The sequence below is a fragment of the Dipodomys merriami genome, unplaced genomic scaffold (genome assembly GCF_024711535.1).
Source record: "Dipodomys merriami isolate MVZ:Mamm:240054 unplaced genomic scaffold, mDipMer1.0.p SCAF_11, whole genome shotgun sequence".
NCBI lineage: Eukaryota > Metazoa > Chordata > Mammalia > Rodentia > Heteromyidae > Dipodomys > Dipodomys merriami.
In genome coordinates this window covers 40517726-40534757 of record NW_027202382.1, presented here as the reverse complement: position 1 = coordinate 40534757, position 17032 = coordinate 40517726, and the positions used below count along the sequence as shown (strand labels likewise).

The window sequence follows — 17032 nt, the reverse complement described above, 5'->3', positions numbered from 1 at the left end:
AAGAGCTGAGGGACAGCCCCAGGCCCAGAGTTCAGGCCCCACAACTGACAAAAAAAAAAAGTCTCCGAAGTGCCCAGTTTTCGGATGTCCCCTCACAGACCACCAGAGACCAGGATCAGTGCAAACAGCAAAGAGTCATTTATTGCAAGCTCGAGCTTGGTCCTCCGCGCACTCGGTAACTGGTGATGCTAAGAGGCCCTGAGCATAGAATCAGCACAGTTTTTATAGTATTAAACAAGTTCACAAGTTCAGGGGGTTTAAGTCCACCCTGACTGCACTTCTCTTTTTCTGATGGAATACTTAGGCAACTACTCTGTTCCTTAAGGGTGGGCAGGGTTGGTGGCAATCTGCTGTTTTTCCGAGAACTATTTTTCTCTTTGGGGGTTACTCTGAGGGCAGCACATCTCTCTTTGGGGGTTCGATCTTAAAATGGAGTTTCTTTAGTTCTTCAGTCTCATGGGAAAAAAATGCCTTTTTTTCAAAGAATCATTTCCTAATACTGGGGGAAAACCCCAAAGTTACAGTACTGTTATTTATATTTTAAGAGAAAGGAGAGTAGGGCAGATGGGACTTAATGTTAGAAGAACAAGACCCAAGATTTTGCGTTTTCATTCTTTGTTTTGTTACTGTCCTCAGGCTTGAACTCAGGGCCTAGGCACTGTCCCAGAGCTTTTGTGCTCCAAGGCTAGTACTCTAACATTAGATCCACAGCTCTACTTCCAGCTTTTTCAGGAGAAGAGTCTCATGAGTTTTCTTGCAAAGCTTGTTTCCTCTATTAGAGCTGACCCAAGGTCTTTTACCAGAGTTCAAGTGCACACATTCTTTTCAACATATCTACTGAGATTCACCAATAGAGAACGTGGCTTCTATGCTTTTAGTTCTTGTATGAACATCCCCTGGGCCCCAAACAGTTTCTTTCTAGGTCTTTTGGTTGATTTGGAAGAATCAACTAAAAGATTCCATTTAGTTTGAGCTCCAGCTTTGTGAACTTCCTTCTAGTCATAAACTGAGAGCTGTACCCCCAGATTTCTTCCCTGAATTCCCCTCTTGACAGATCCTTTTAACACCCCTGCAAAGCTGAATGGGGATCTTCAGATCAACCTTGAGTAGCTAGGATTAAAGACATGAGCCACTGGTGCCTGGCTCTGCTCCCTTCCTTTCCTTTCTTTCTTTCTTTTTTTTTTTTTGGGGGGGGGGTCCGGTTGTGGGCCCTGAACTCTGGGCCTGGGCGCTGTCCCTCAGCTCTTCAGCTCAAGGCTAGTGCTCTACCACTTGAGCCACAGCGCCACTTCTGGCTTTTTTTCTGTTTGCTTATGTGGTGCTGAGGAATCGAACCCAGGGCCTCAGGCATACAAGGCAAGTGCTCTACCACTGAGCCACCTTCCTAGCCCCCTTTTCTTTCTTTTCCTTTCTTTTCCCCTTCCCTGTCTTTCTGTTCCCTTCCATTCCCTTCCGTTCCCTTCCGTTCCCTTCCCTTCCCTTATTCACTTTCCTTTCTTCCTTCCCTTTCCTTTTCCCCTTCCCTTTTCCCTTTCCTTTCCTCTCCTTTCGTTCCCTTTCCTTCCCCTTTTCCTTCTTGAGATGTGGTCTTGATGAATAGCCCAGACTGCCCTTGAACTCAAAAACTCCCTCCTAAAGCACCCTATTCCCAGTGCAGGGATTACAGGTATGCACCACAACCCCAGGTAAAAGCTATTTTCTTTGTTTTTGTTGTGCTGAGATTGAACCAAGGGCCTTATGTATCATAAGTAAATGCTACACACTCAGCCATTGCCAAATAGAATTCCCTTTTTGTACTTTTTTTTTTTTAATAGCTCAGGCTGGCCTCAAACTCATGAACTTTCTGCCTCATTTTCCTAAGTTACAAAATGTGTATCACAATGCCTAGCATCAAGTAGAATTTCTTTATTTTTTTTGTCAGTCATGGAGCTTAAACTCAAGGTCTGGGTGCTGTCCCTGAGCTTTTTTTGCTAAAGGCTAGTTTTCCACCACTTTGAGCTACACAACTTCTAGTTTTCTGGTCATTAATTGGAGATAAGAGTCTCATGGACTTTCCTGCCTGGGCTGGCTTTGAACTGCCATCTTCAGATCTCAGCCTCTGCTAGGATTATAGGCATGAGCCATTGACACCCAGCACCAAGTAGAATTTCATAAGTACTGTCGTAACAATTATTACCTTGTCAATAGAATAGTAGTGCCATGCACAAATTAAAAATTTACTTTCAGCCGGACACCAGTGGCTCACGTCTGTAATCCTAGCTACTCAGGAGGCTGAGATCTGAGTATCACAGTTCAAAGCCAGCCCAGGAAGGAAAGTTTGGGAGACTCTGATCTCCAATAAACCACTAGAAAACCAGAAGTGGCACTGTGGCTCAAGTGGTAGAGTACTCACCTTGAACTGAAGAGCTGAGGGATAGTACCCAAGCCCAGAGTTCAAGCCTCACGACCAACAACAACAACAAAAAAGTAGACATTTTATATGAAGATACTTTCTCTATGAAATTACATTAAACAATGTAGCATTTAACAACTGACATGTTATAAAAATTAGGAGATGAGGAAGAAGAGTTAAAAAAAAAGTACAACCAGTTTCCAACTAAATATGTCTGAAGAGCATTCTCAGATATGGGTTGATCTTCTCCCTTGTATACCTTGTATCATATGCCATATGATGAAGCAAGAAAGAGGATCACAATTAAAGCATTAATTATTGACTTAACCAAAGTCAACATAATTTAAAGATTAATTTATATCACCCAAATAATGACACAGATGTTAATGATAATGATATTAGTGCTATGAAGGTGATTCTGAGAACTATGTCCTTATTTGTCATTTCAGAAAATCTGGAATGTCAAAAATAGACAAATAGCTGGTACCAATGGCTCACTGGTTAGCTCCTAGCTGCTAAGGAGGCTGAGATCTGGAGGATCTCGGTTCAAAGCCAGCCTGGGCAGTAAATTCCATGAGACTCTTATCTCCAATAAACCATCAGAAAACCAGATGTAGCGCTGTGGCTCAAGTGGTAGAGCACTAGCCTTGAGCTGAAGAGCTGAGGGACAGTGCTCAGGCCCAGAGTTCAAGCCCCATGACTAACAACAACAACAAAAAGACAAATTGAGCAGTTTATATAGGCTCATAAAAGAAACCTCCAGATAAGACAACCCAGAGAGATCAAAGCTGTTGATGCTGGGGCTAGGAACTGGCTGGGGAAGGTTAGTCCACAAACTTTTTAGGGGGCAGGGGCAGGGGGAAACAAAGTTTCCCCATAGGTTGGTCCTGAGCTTGCTACATACCTCAGAATGGCTTTAAACTCTTGTTCCTCCTGTCATAGCCTCTCAAATGCTGGGATTTCAGGCAAGGACCATTAACCCTGGCCAGAGTACCTCTTTTTATTTCAGTCTTTTTTTTTTTTTTACTATTATTGATTTTTTACTTATATGTATGCTATTTTGATAAAATAGAGGTTAACAGTGATGAAAAAATAGAAATATAACCCATCCAAAAGTAAAAAGACAATTCATAGAAAGGAAGAATATAATTGTAAATCATACATATACTACATTGACCCAGAGTATATAATGAACTGTTATAACTATAATAAACAATACAATCCATTTAAAAAAGGGCAAAGGAAGCCAGGCACTGGTGGCTCATGCCTGTAATCCTAGCTTCTCAGGAGGCTGAGATCTGAGGATTATGGTTCAAAGCCAGCCCGGGCAGGAAAGTCCATGAGACTCTTATCTCCAATAAACCACTAGAAAACCAGAAGTGGTGCTGTAGCTCAAGCAGTAGAGCACTCTCCTTGAGCTGAAGAATGCAGGGAAAGCACCCAAGCCCAGAGTTCAAGCCCCATGACCAACAAAAAAACCAAAAATAAATAAAATATAAAAAGGGCGGGCTGGGAAGGTGGCTCAGTGGTAGAGTGCTTGCCTTGCATGCCTGAGGCCCTGGGTTCGATTCCTCAGAACCACATAAGAAAAAAGCCAGAAGTGGCACTGTGGCTCAAGCGGTAGAGCACTAGCCTTGAACTGAAGAGCTGAGGGACAGCCTCCAGGCCCAGAGTTCAGGCCCCACGACCGGACCTCCCCCCCCAAAAAAAATTAAAAAATAAAAAATAAAAAGGGCAAAGGTGCTGCTTATACCCTCTAGGATGGCTAGAATCAAGTAGATGCTAAAATGAGGACATGGAGACATTTATTACCTTACACATTGTTGCCTGTAGAAATGATATAGTCAGGTTGGAAAATGGCCTGGTAATTCTTCAGAGGAGTAAACTTAAGAGTTACAGTGCAACCCAGTAATTCTATGAGGTATATACCCAAAAGAAATGAAAATATATGTCTAGCTGAAAACTGGTTCAGTGGAAAGGGTGCTTGTTTACCAAGCAGGAAGCCCTGAGTTCAAAGCCCCAGTACAACCAAAATATATGTCAAATAACAAAATTTGTACAGAAATATGCATAACAGCAATATTCATGATAACCCAAAGGTAGAAGCCGCAGTCAGCAAATTACTGGATAAACAAAATGTGGGATAGCCACATGGTGGATCAGTTACACTTCAAAAAATACCTCATTTGGGGAAAGTTTATTTTTTTATTTTTATTTTTTTTGTGTTGGTCATGGGGCCTGAACTCTGGGCCTGGGTGCTGTCCCTCAGCTCTTCAGCCTCAAGGTTAGTGCTCTACCATTTGAGCATAGTGCCACTTCTGGCTTTTTCTACTTATGTGGTGCTGAGGAATCGAACCCAGGTCCTCATGCATGCAAGGCAAGCACTCTACCTCTGAGCCACCTTCCCAACCCTAATTATTTATATTTTTGGTAATGGTACTGGTACTAGAACTCAGATCTTCACACTCTCATTTGGCTTTTTTTCCCTCAAGGCTAATGCACTACCACTTGAGCTACACCTTTACCTTCAGGAATAAAGTTTAAAGAGTGTTTTTTTTTTCTGTTATTTTTCTGTTCTATTCTTTCATTTATGTTCTCAGTTCTTTTTTTTTAATGTTCTAAGTTCCTAATGTTCTTTTCTTTGTATGTTAGTTTTATATATCCAGATGATAGAGTTCTAAATGTAGTTATTTGAGCAAGGTCAATTTCTTATCAGTGAGCCCCATCTCTTGCCCTCTTCAGCTTTTCTTTCTGGTACTGGGTGAAACACTCACATATACACCTGTAGTATGTGCTCAATTGGGAATGAGGTGTTCCTTCATTTGCTACCTCCGGGCTCAGTCCATGGCACTGGTTGTCCCCCAGACATCTTGTGGGACTAAACTGGAGAAAGTGCCCAAGCAGAACCATAGCTGCTCTGTCTATCCAGAAGATGGCTCTGCTGTGTGCTATGGCTCTCCTGTGGCTCAGGTAAACTAATCCTAGAGTCTGCTATTGTGTGTTTTGTTTTCCCCATTTCATAGGCAAAACAACATGATTTTTCTTAGACAGTATTTTGCAAATGGCCCTCTAGCTATTTATCACTGTGCCTCAAGCCCTAGTACCTTTGGCCCTAGCTGCTTCTCCTCTTCCTACTTTTTAAAACTCTCTTTGCCATCACGATATTAGTAAGGTTCATAGACTCTGTATATTTTGGGGGGATGTGTGTGCTGAAGGTCAATACTCTTAGCTACACCCTAGCTTGTTTCTTTATATATTGATCAATGAGAAATTTGGAGCACACAGATTTCTCATCTAATTATTTTAACATGTAATTTAACTTCAGTAGCAAGGTGAAAATCAGTTGAGAAAAAGATTTTAGAAAATATTGTGCATAATTCATGATTTTATGTTGTCTTTGATGCATGGAGATTCCTCCCACTCTGGAAAGGCCCAGCTTTTGGAGCTCTGTTACGCGTTCAGATTCCAGGAACGCCATCTGCACTGAGCAGAGCTTCTTGTTCTTTCTGCGCCAGGCGTGGCGATTTGTCACCTCCACCCCACGCTCACACTCAACCTTTTATTGTATTTGGTACTTTTTGATCTACATTTCATTTTTTAGTATACTTATAACAACTTTACAAGTAGAATAATTGTAATTTACAGGACAGTTTTACATCTATTAGTTCATTTAGTGAAATAAAGATTACTAATACTACATTATTGTGACTGAGCAAGTACATGATTTTTTTTTTGTCAGTTGTGGGGCTTGAACTCAGGGCCTAGGCGCTATTCCTGTGCTCTTTTGCTCAAGGATAGCACTTACTTTGCCACTTTGAGCCACAGCTTCACTCTCAAGGTCTTTTCTGCCTGGGCTGGCTTTGAACCGTGATCCTCAGATCTCAGCCTCCTGAGTAGCTAGGATTACAGGTGTGAGCCACTGGTGCCTGGAAAACACATGATTCTTTTTTTTTTGGTCAGTCATGGGGCTTGAACACTGGGCCTGGGCGCAGTCCCTGCACTCTTCAGCTCAAGGTGAGTGCTCTACAGCTTGAGCCACAGCGCCACTTCCAGTTTTCTAGTGATTTATTGGAGGTAAGAGTTTCTCTGACTTTCCTGCCCTCACTGGCTTTGAACTGTGACCCTCAGATCTCAGCCTCCTGAGTAGTTAGAATTACAGGCGTGAGCCACTGGCACCCAAAAACACATGATTCTTTTATGTTCATGTTTAATTTTGCATCCATCCTCTCTCTACATGTCTTAAAAATCTGAGCACATAGAAAAATCATCTCTTTCATTGCTTTTGTTGTTGTTGTGGGTCATAGTCTTGAACTTGGCCTGGGAGCTGTCCCTGAGCTCTTCAGCTCAAGGAAAACGCTCTACCACTTGAGCCATGGTGCCACTTCCGGTTTTCTGGTGGTTAATTGGAGATAAGAGTCTCATGGACTTTCCTGCCTAGGCTGGCTTTGAGCCATGATCCTCAGATCTCAGCCTACTGAGTAGCTAGGATTACAAGTATGAGTTACCTGTGCCCAGCAATCTCTCTCATTTCTATTCCCCACCTGCCATCCCCAGCCGCGCCTCTTATGTCGAACCTGGGCTTGAACTTGGACTGGGCACTGTCCTAAGTTGCTTTTTTTTTTTTTTTTGTCAGTTGTGGGTCCTGGGCACTGTCCCTCATCTCTTCAGCTCAACGCTAGTGCTCTACCACTTGAGCCACAGCACCACTTTCGGCTTTTTCTGATTATGTGGTGCTAAGGAATCAAATCCAGAGCCTCATGCATGCAAGGCAAGCACTCTACCACTGAGCCACCTTCCCAGCCCCCTAAGTTGCTTTTTGCTCAAGCCTAGTGCTCTACCACTTGAACCACAGCATTACTTCCAGCTTTTTCTAACTGGTTTATTGGAGATAAGAATCTTATGAGCTTTTCTGCCTGGGCTGACTTTGATCTCTAAATCTCAGATCTCAGCCTCCTAAGTAGCTAGGATTATAGGCATGAACCACTAGCAACTGTCTTTTCTTTCTGTTTACTTTTTAAGTCTGATCACTGAAATATCACTGATGGATTATGATGGCAGTAGTGTAGATTTTTAAGCTCCTTTCATAGCTCGTAATTGCATTTCTATCTTCACTACTGTTGCATGAGGTGGACAAGGCAGGTGTAGATTGCTTGTGTTTAAGCATTGACTAAAAGTGGGACTGACATTTTTTTTCACTCATTGTCATATAACTAATAAGCATTAGGACCAGAATATTTTGTCTTCCCTTTCCTACCCAGGTCTCATCCATTTGCTACTACAACTGTTCTGAGTTCCTGGGTATACTGTATAACAAACATATCTTTTTCTCTCCTGATTTCTTTTGAACTTTCATGTTTCAAGCCTCTTACTCAGAACTAAATCCTGAGTAGCAGTTTTTCTTGTTGCTTTGTTGAAAGACTTACTATAAAAAGAAATTGTCCCCAGGTGCCGGTGACTCACACCTGTAATCCTAGCTACTAAAGAGGCTGAGATCTGAGGATCACAGTTGAATGCCAGCCCAGGCAGGAAAGTCCATAAGACTCTTACCTCCAATTAGCCACCAGAAAACTGGAAGTGGTATTGTGACTCAAAGTGGTCTAACCTTGAGCTGAAGAGCGGAGGGACAGCTCCCAGGCCCAGAGTTCAAGCCCCCGACAAAAAGCAAACAACAACAAAAAAAAACCCTAATTGTCAACAAACTAGGTCAGTAACTTGCTCCATTTCCATTACTTAGCAGAACTTGTCTTGAAGTAGTTGTCCCCGCTTACTGCCATTTTGCTTGTTTTTCCGTCTTGTAATCTGTGTTACTTCTGTGGGTAAATAGATCTGCCCATCGATTTCCAGGCTTTTTTAACTTTCTTAGTCACCAGAGCAATGCAGATTTGAACTGAAATGACAAACTGAGCAGATTAGAACAAGAAAAAAATATCCTTTCACAGCTCAGGAACCAGAGTCCAAAATTAAGGTGTTGGGGAATTGGTTCCTTCTTGGGCTCAGATAGAAAATTTGCTTCATGCCTCTCCTGGCTTCTGTTGGTGCCAACAATCCTTGGCATTCCTTGGTTTGCAGTTGCATAATTCCTGCATAATCATACATCTTCCCTCTGTCCCCACATAGCTTTCTTCTCTCTGTGCCTGCCCCTGTCTTCTTTGAGGATGACAGTCTCATTGGATAAAGACCCTCTTTACTTCAGTGTTACTTCTGTTTAACTTTATTTATTTTGCTCAAGGCTAATACTCTACCACTTAAGCCACAGCTTCACTTTCAGATTTTTTGTTAGTTTATTGGAGATAAAAGTCTCATGGACTTTTCCTGCCTGGCCTGATTTCAAACTGCGGTTCTTAGATCTCTGCCTCCTGAGTGGCTAGGATTACAGGTGTGAGTCATTAGTGCCTGGCTTAATTTATATCTTTTTTTTTTTTTTTTTTTTTTTTGCCAGTCCTGGGGCTTGAACTCGGCCTGGGCACTGTCTCTGAGCTTCTTTTGCTCAAGGTTAGCACTCTACCACTTGAGCCACAGTGCCACTTCCATCTTTTTCTGTTTATGTGGTACTGAGGAATCAAAGCTAGGGCTTCCTGCATACTAGGCAAGTACTCTAGCACTAAGTCACATTCCAGCCCTGTCCTTTGGTTTTAATGTCAGAGTTTGTTAAGTCACTCAAATAATTGTTAGGAAGGAAATACATTTGTCGTTATGTGTTTAAAAACATTTAATAAACCCGCCAGGCACTGGTAGCTCATGCCTGTACTCCTAGCTAATCAGGAGGCTGAGATCTGAGGATCACAGTTCCAACCCACCCAGTGCAGGAAAGTTGGTGAGATTCTTATCTCCAATAAACTAAACAGAAAAAGCCAGAAGTGGCACTGCTGCTCAAGAGGTAGAGTCGTAGCCTTCAACAAGAAGTTCAGGGACAGCACCCCGACCCTGAATTGAAGTCCCATGTCTGACAACAAAACAAAACAAAACTAAAAAAGGGGTACTGGTGACTCATGCCTGTAATACTAGCTACTCAGGAAGCTGAGATCTGAGGATCATGGTTCAAAGCCTGCCTGGGCAAGAAAGTCTGTGAGACTCTTATCTCCAGTAAGCCACCAGAAAACTGGAAGTAGTGCTGTGGCTCAAAGCCGTAGAACACTAGCATGCAGCAAAAGAGCTCAAGGACAGTGCCCTGGCCCTAAATTCAAGCCCTAGGACCAATAAAAAAAATAATAGTAACAAATCCTCTTGTAAAACTATCAGGGTCTGGGATTTTCTTTCTTCATTCCTTTTTTTTTAAATTCAAGAATATAGTAGAATAGTAACTATGTATTTAAATGCATTTTCCTGTTAACTTTAGGTTAAAGAAGTGTTTCAGGCTAAGAGGGATGGTTTGTGCTAGTAATCCCAGCTTCTCAGGAGGCAGAGATGGGGAAGATCTCCATTTGTGGCTACCTGACAAAAAGTAGTGACATCCCCTTCTTGGCCAAAAAACAGCAAAGTGTGGTTGTGAGCTCCTGTCATTCCAGCTAGACAGGAAACAAAATAAGGAGAATTATGATCTAGGCTTTCCTAAGCCTAAGTGCAAGACCCTATTTGAAAAATAACAAAGGCAAAAAGATGTGGCCAGGCCTAAGAGGTAGAATCTCTACTTAGCAAGCATGTAGCTCTTGAGTTCAAACCTGAGTACTCATAAAAAAATACAATGTTGCTAATATTCCTCTTAATTACTTTCTAATTCCTCTTTAAAAATAACTTCTATCCTGATGGTATACTATGTCTTGGAACCAGATAGAATGTATTACTTTGTGTTTGCTTTTTTTTTTTTAACCCAGCATTCTATTAGGCTCATCTTTTCTTTCAAAGTTCTGTAGTTTGTTCTTTTTTTATTATATTCTATCTTTCCTCTTATTTATGCATTTCATTATCAACAGATACTTGGTTGTTTTCAGATTTTGACAATTAAAATGTGCACTTCTGTGAACATCCTTGTAAATGTCTTTTAGTACCTGTAGGTTATATAGCTTCTCATATATCCCTAATTTCTAAATCAGAGGCCTCGTGTGTGTGTGTGTGTGTGTGTGTGTGTGTGTGTGTGTGTGTGTGTGTGTGTGTGTGTGTGTGTGTGTGTGTGTGTGTGTGTGTGTGTGTGTGTGTGTGTGTGTGTGTGTGTGTGTGCGTGTGCGCGCGTGCTGATCCTGGGGCTTGAACGCAGGGCCTGCGCACTGTCTCTGAGCTTTTATGGTCAAGTCTAGCACTCTACCGCTTGAGCCACAGCTTTACTTACAGCTTTTTTGATGGTGAGTTGGAGATAAAGAGTCTTGCAGACTTTCTTGCCTGAGCTGACTTCATACTTCGATCCTCAGATCTCAGCCTCTTGAGTAGCTAGGATTACAGGTATGAGACACTGGTGCCTGGCCAGAAGCTTCATTTTTTAAATAAAGTTTTTAGAAAGTTTTTTTAAATTAATGTACATTATTTGTACATGGGGTTTCCAGTACCAATTTCACACATGAATAAATGTACCCCATCAATCTTACCTCTTCCATTACTGTTCCTTCTACCCTTAAGATAGTTTCAACTAGTTTTTGTTCTATTTCCATGCATACACATTAAATACTTGGACCATATTGATCCTTATTCACCCTTTCCATTCACCCTTCCCCAACCCTACACCTTGATTCCACCCCAACCTGTTTTATTGTATATTAATTGTACTAATGGGCTTTACCATTCTATTTTGCACATGCATATATTATATTCTGTTGTTCTCTTTGCCTTTCCCTTCACCCCTATTATTTAACAGCTTTCAATGAGATTTTTCTTACAATGTCTTCATACATAGTTGCCAAGTATTTGCATATTGTTCACCATCCTTCATTTTCTTTCCCTCTCCCATCCCCCTCACCTCTCCAACACTCATAGTTACAATCAGGTTCTATGTATATAGATATATATGTATATATAAGTATACCTTTGTCTTTAAAGTCTAAATTTCACAAATGAACCAAAACATGGGGTATTTGGCTTTGAACTAGGCTTATCTTGCTTATCATGATCTCCAGCCTGCAAATAACATAATTTCATTTTTCTTTATATTCCATGGTATTAGAATATTATATTTATTAGAATATATTAATATATTTACTATAACATAGTACATATTTTATGGTATGTGGAATATTATTTATTCATCTATTTGTTGTTATACATCTCAATTGATTCTATATTTGGTTATTGTGAACAGAAATGTAATAAATAAGGGTATGCAGGTATCTTTCTTATATGTTGGTTTACACTCATTCAGAAGTATGCCTAAGAGTGGTATTATGGAGTTATAAGGTAGGTCTGTTTTCAGTTTTTTGAGGAACCTCCATAGTGATTTCCATAGTAGGTGTAGCTTTATTTTGAGATTTCTCTGAGGACGAATGACATGAAGCACCCTTTCATGTTCTTTTTTTTTTTTTGTCGGTCATGGGGCTTGAACTCTGGGCTTGGGCGCTATCCCTCAGCTCTTCAGCTCAAAGCAAGCACCCTACCACTTAAGCCACAGCACCGCTTCCAGTTTTCTAGTGGTTTATTGGAGATAAGAGTCTCCCGGAGGGCTGGGAAGTTGGCTCAGTGGTAGAGTGCTTGCCTTGCATGCATGAGGCCCTGGGTTCGATTCCTTAGCACCACATAAGCAGAAAAAAAAAAAAAAGCTGGAAGTGGCGCTGTGGCTCAAGTGGTAGAGTGCTAGCCTTGAGCTGAAGAGCTGAGGGACAGCACCAGGCCCAGAGTTCAGGCCCCACGACCAGACCAAAAAAAAAAAAAAAAAAAAGAGTCTCACGGACTTTCCTTCCTGGGCTGGCTTTGAACCAAGATCCTCAGATCTCAGCCTCCTGAGTAGCTAGGTGTGAGCCACCAACACCCGGCCCCTTTTATGTTTTAAAAAATATTTTTTTATTATCTTTAAGTAGTTGTACAAAGGAGTTGCCCTCTAACAAAGCAGTTTATGAGTACAGTGCCTCTTGATCAATGTTACCCCTTTCAACATTCTCACCCACCCCTCCCACCCCATCCATTCCATCACTTTTCTTAATTTTTAGGTTATGTATTGAAACATTTGGCATTTAGCAAAGCAATTCCTGTGTGCCATGTATCTTGATTTGTGTCATCCCATCAACATCTTCAACACCCTTTAACCCACCCTTTTCCTTAGTTCTGTGGAATATACAATGCATTCTTGCCTGCATTTTAACTCCCTTGCCCCATTCATTCTTCTACTTCTCTCCCTTGGCCTCCCCTCTTGCAAGTACCCATTTCCTGGTACCCATTGTTGGGCTTTGACTTAGTCTTTCTAAAGAATTATATTATTTGTGCTTTCTATTGAGTCTCCGCCTCTCCAATCTAATCTTTGCCTATTTTTCTCCTTTTGATTTGTTTTACTGTTTTTTAGGAATTCTTCACTTACTTTGGAGTTCATGTCCTTTTGTGGCAAAATAACCACAAGGATTAGAAAGATAATAGGACAAAACACAGACATACCTTGAGCCATGAAGCAGGTAGATGAATCTGAGGAAGCTACTCACATGGGGCAGTGCACTTCAAGGAGTGAGACTGGACAAGGGTCAAATGCATGGAAGCTGTCAGAGCTTGGACATTTGTCTGATAGGGTGGATGAAAAATTAAGGCCCTTCCTCTGTCCCCTTCCCAAAGAGTTTGCTTGTTTTTCTTTCTTGGTCTTTATCTCTTGGTCTTTTTCCCTTTTCCTTTATTCAATATTATATCAGGATTGAGGTTGCCATAGAGAACTCCTGTAATCACAGCACTCAGGAGGCTGGTTCAAGGCTGGCCTGGACTACATAGTGAGGCCATGACCCCAAAAACATATGACATAACCAACAAAAACTATCAGCTGCATTCACATCTCATGAGGAACTATATCCATATTTTACCAGAAAGTGTAATTTTTTTTGCTGTAATTTAAAAATACATGTTCTTTATGCATGCTATTCTTTCAGTTCCTCATTTCCTGATTTTTTTTCTTATTTTGAGTCAGATTTTACCAAATCTGTACTACATCTGTTGAGCAACCAACTTTTGATTTTTGTCCTGCATTTTACTTACATGGTGATTACAGTAATTGATTTTCAAATATCAAATCAACTTTACATGTCTAAAATAAGCCCAATTTTGTCATGTCCTTTTTATATATTGCTGAATTGGATTTGCTAGCATTTGGTTTAGTTCATTCACATCTATTCATTAGTGAGAATAGCCTATAATGTTCCTTCCTCTCAATATCCTTGTTAAGTTTTAGTTATGATGGCTCCAGGAAATGAGTTGGGGAATGATACTTCTATATTCTGTAAAAGTTTGTTTAAGGTGTACATTTCCCCCCCTTCTTTAAATGTTTAGCAATATGAGCCTTCATCATGTTTCAGGATTTCAGTTAAGCCATCAATTTATTCTTCTTCCTCCCCTCTTCTTCCCCCTCCTTTTTCTTTTTTTGGTATTGGAGATTGAACCCAGGACTTTACACCTGTAAACTACCACTTAACTTACACCCCAGCCACTCTTGCCAAGGATTTTTAGCCTTCTCTTTTCCTTTCCATCTCCTCTCCTTTTTTTTTTTTTTTTTTTTTTGTCATTTGTGGGGCTTGAACTCTGGGCCTGGCGCTGTCCCTCAGCTCTCAGCCTCCTAAACAGCTAGGATTACAGGCATGAGCCACTGGCAACCAGTTCTCCTCTTCCATTTCTTTCTCTTTTGCTGTTCTGGGGATTGAACTCAAGGCTGAGAATTAAACCTAGAGCTTGGTAGGCAGGTACTCTACTACTTGAACCATGTCTCCAGTACTTTTTTTTTGGTCCTGAACTTGGGCCTGGATGCTGTCCCTCAGCTCTTCAGCTCAAGGCTAGCTCTCTACCACTTGAGCCACAGTGCCACTTCCAGCTTTTTCTGTTTATGTGGTGCTGAGGAATCGAACCCAGGACCTCATGCATACAGGGCAAGCACTGTTCCACTGAGCTACCTTCCCAGCCCTCCAGCACCTTTTTTATAGGTTACTTTTGAGGTATGGTATTGCTTTCTGCACAGGCCCGCCTGGGTTGTGATCTTCCTATTTGTGTTTCCCTGTGTTGGTGAGGATGGACAGGTACATGCCACTATACTCAGTCATCGATTATAATGGAGTCTTGCTAACTTTTATGTCTGAGCTGGCCTCTAACCAGGATCCTCTGATCTCTACCTCCCAAGTAGCTAGGACTAAAGGCTTTAGCTGCTGCTCATGGTTTCTCCTGGCTTCTACTCCTCCTCTTCTTTCTCTTCTTCCTCTTCCTCTTCTCTTCTTCTTCTGCTGCTTTTTGTGTAAGGAGATTGAACCCAGAACCTTATATATGCTAAGCAAGTACTCCACTACTTGATCCATGTCTCTAACTCTTTATTTTGTATTTTGTTTTTGACATAGGATCTCATTAAGTTTGTCTGGCCTTAAACAAATTTTTTTTTGGCCTTAAACTTTTAAGGTTTGTCTTGAGTTCAAGACAATAATAATACGATAATCTTTTCAACAATTTTCTCATATTCTTCATATATTAAACTTGTAGTCACATAAACTTGTTGTCCCAAAGATTTCTGTGTATAAACAGAGAAGTTATTGTGGGTTAAGTAAATGTTTTATTATTTATTTATTTTTATTGTGAAAATACTATACAGAGGGGTTACAATTACATGGGCAAGATAATGAGTACATTTCTTATCAAGCATTGTAGCCTCCTCCTTTGTTTCCCCTTCCCATCCTCCCCCCCTCTTTCCCCCAACCAATCCTCCCCGCCCCCACCAAAGTTGTAAAGTTCGTTTTCGATATAACGACCTGTACGTCTCATTGTTGCAGTGGGTCCACCTGTATCCCTATTTAAACAATTTGTTTTTTCTCTTCCCCTCCACAAATTATACCAACATCAAATACAGTGAAAGCAGGGGCTATACCGTAGGGGAAGTAAATGTTTTAATCTATGCCTCTGTTCCTTTTCTACTGAAGTATCCTTATATTGTTTCCTCAACTTCTTAAGTGTAAGTGTAAGTTAGTATTCTGACAAGGGTTTATTTCCTTTTTTTTTTTAAGACATTTAAGTATTTTCCTTTTGTTTTTGTTTTTGTTCCTGTGCTGAGGGTTGAACTTTTTCTGCTCAAGACTACCACTCTGCCACTTGAGCCACACCTCTACTTCCAACTTTTGCTGGTTAATGGAAGATACAAGTTTCATAGATTTACCTGGGCTAGCTTCCAACAGTGATCCTCAGGTCTCAGCCTTCTGAGTAGCTAGGATTATTTTTCATTTTAATTGCTGTCATAATGAAATACTGAGATTTTTTTCAATTTTAGGGTCATTTTCCAGGACAGATATGGAGAATGAGTTAAATAGACAAATAAGTGGAAAGGATCAACGTATTAGGTTGTTTACTTAGAAATTAACTTACAGAAGAGTGCATAGAAAAGAACAGGTATTCAGATATTTATCAGATGAAAGAATAGGATAAAAATTGCATTTTAATTCCTACTAATAATTCAGAATTATTTCTTTTGCAATACTGTCTTATATTTGTGTTATTTTGATTTGAGTGTAATTAGAAAAAGACTCTATCTTTGGGGAAAATGCTATCAGATGATAGGTGTAGGTAGTAGGTAGCCCTGTATGGGAGTCATGCCTGGAATTCCTCATCAGTAGCGGGTCGGGGAAACTGATGCAGGAGGATTGCAAATTTGAGCCATGCCTGGGCTACCTGGTGAGAGCCTGCATAAACAAACAAACAAACAAACAAAAATGATACAACTAAAGTCTCCTTCTCTTTTGTTTTTACCAACTGTTAAATAGACATATTTTTTTTCTTAAAGAACTGAATTTGCTGTTAAAGAAATCATGTCCTCTGGAGGTGCTGAAGATGACATCCCCCAAGGAGAGAGGAAAACAGTTACAGACTTCTGTTATCTTCTCGACAAATCTAAACAGCTGTTCAATGGGCTGAGGTTAGTAGACTCTTGATGCTTCAGTGTTTTCTCTACTTTTGCTTTTTACTGGCTGATCTGTGGTGAGTATCTGAAAGTCACAGTTAGAATGTTATAAATACCTGTGTTAGTGAAGTGATCATCATTTTGTTTTCCTTTGACACTATCCTTAGATGGGAAAAAAAAAAAGTAGGAAAGGAGGAAATCCTATTTTACTCAAGTTGAAAGTTAGATGGCTTTTGTGGTAGTAGCAGATGGTTTTATGTACGCTATTGATTGGCAATCCATTCTATATTTATGGGAATACATAAGTACAGGAGTACATAGGCAACTGGAAATGGAGATTCTTGGGCAGTTTTACACATTTGTTTGTTCCTTTTCTTTTTCTTTTCTATCTTTATTTAGGGTAGTTTACTAAGGTTCTAGAAAGTGTTGTTTCTGCTTAAGTTGGGCATGTCGGGCAGAATAGCTGCTCAGGTCTTAAACACTGTATGAAATGTGTTCTGGATTTGATGGAAATAATTTTGTACCATTTCATTCAGTCCTTAGGATTTTTACCATCATACACTTACTTTTAGTTTAGTCCTTTTTTTTTTTTTTTTGTCAGTCCTGGGCCTTGAACTCAAGGCCTGGGCTCTGTCCCTGAGCCTCTCTGTGCTCAAGGCTAGTGCTCTACC

At 40.6% G+C, this 17032-nt stretch overlaps 1 protein-coding gene across 4 annotated transcripts in view; it reads left to right on the top strand.

The window, feature by feature from the left end:
- Window positions 1-17032, top strand: part of Scai (suppressor of cancer cell invasion) — a 136835-nt gene that overhangs the window by 54662 nt on the left and 65141 nt on the right. For all 4 annotated transcript variants that reach the window (XM_070013459.1, XM_070013467.1, XM_070013476.1 and 1 more), the window contains one exon: window positions 16245-16376. In XM_070013459.1, the coding sequence (XP_069869560.1) occupies window positions 16245-16376 (132 nt within the window). The remainder of the gene's footprint in view (window positions 1-16244; window positions 16377-17032) is intronic.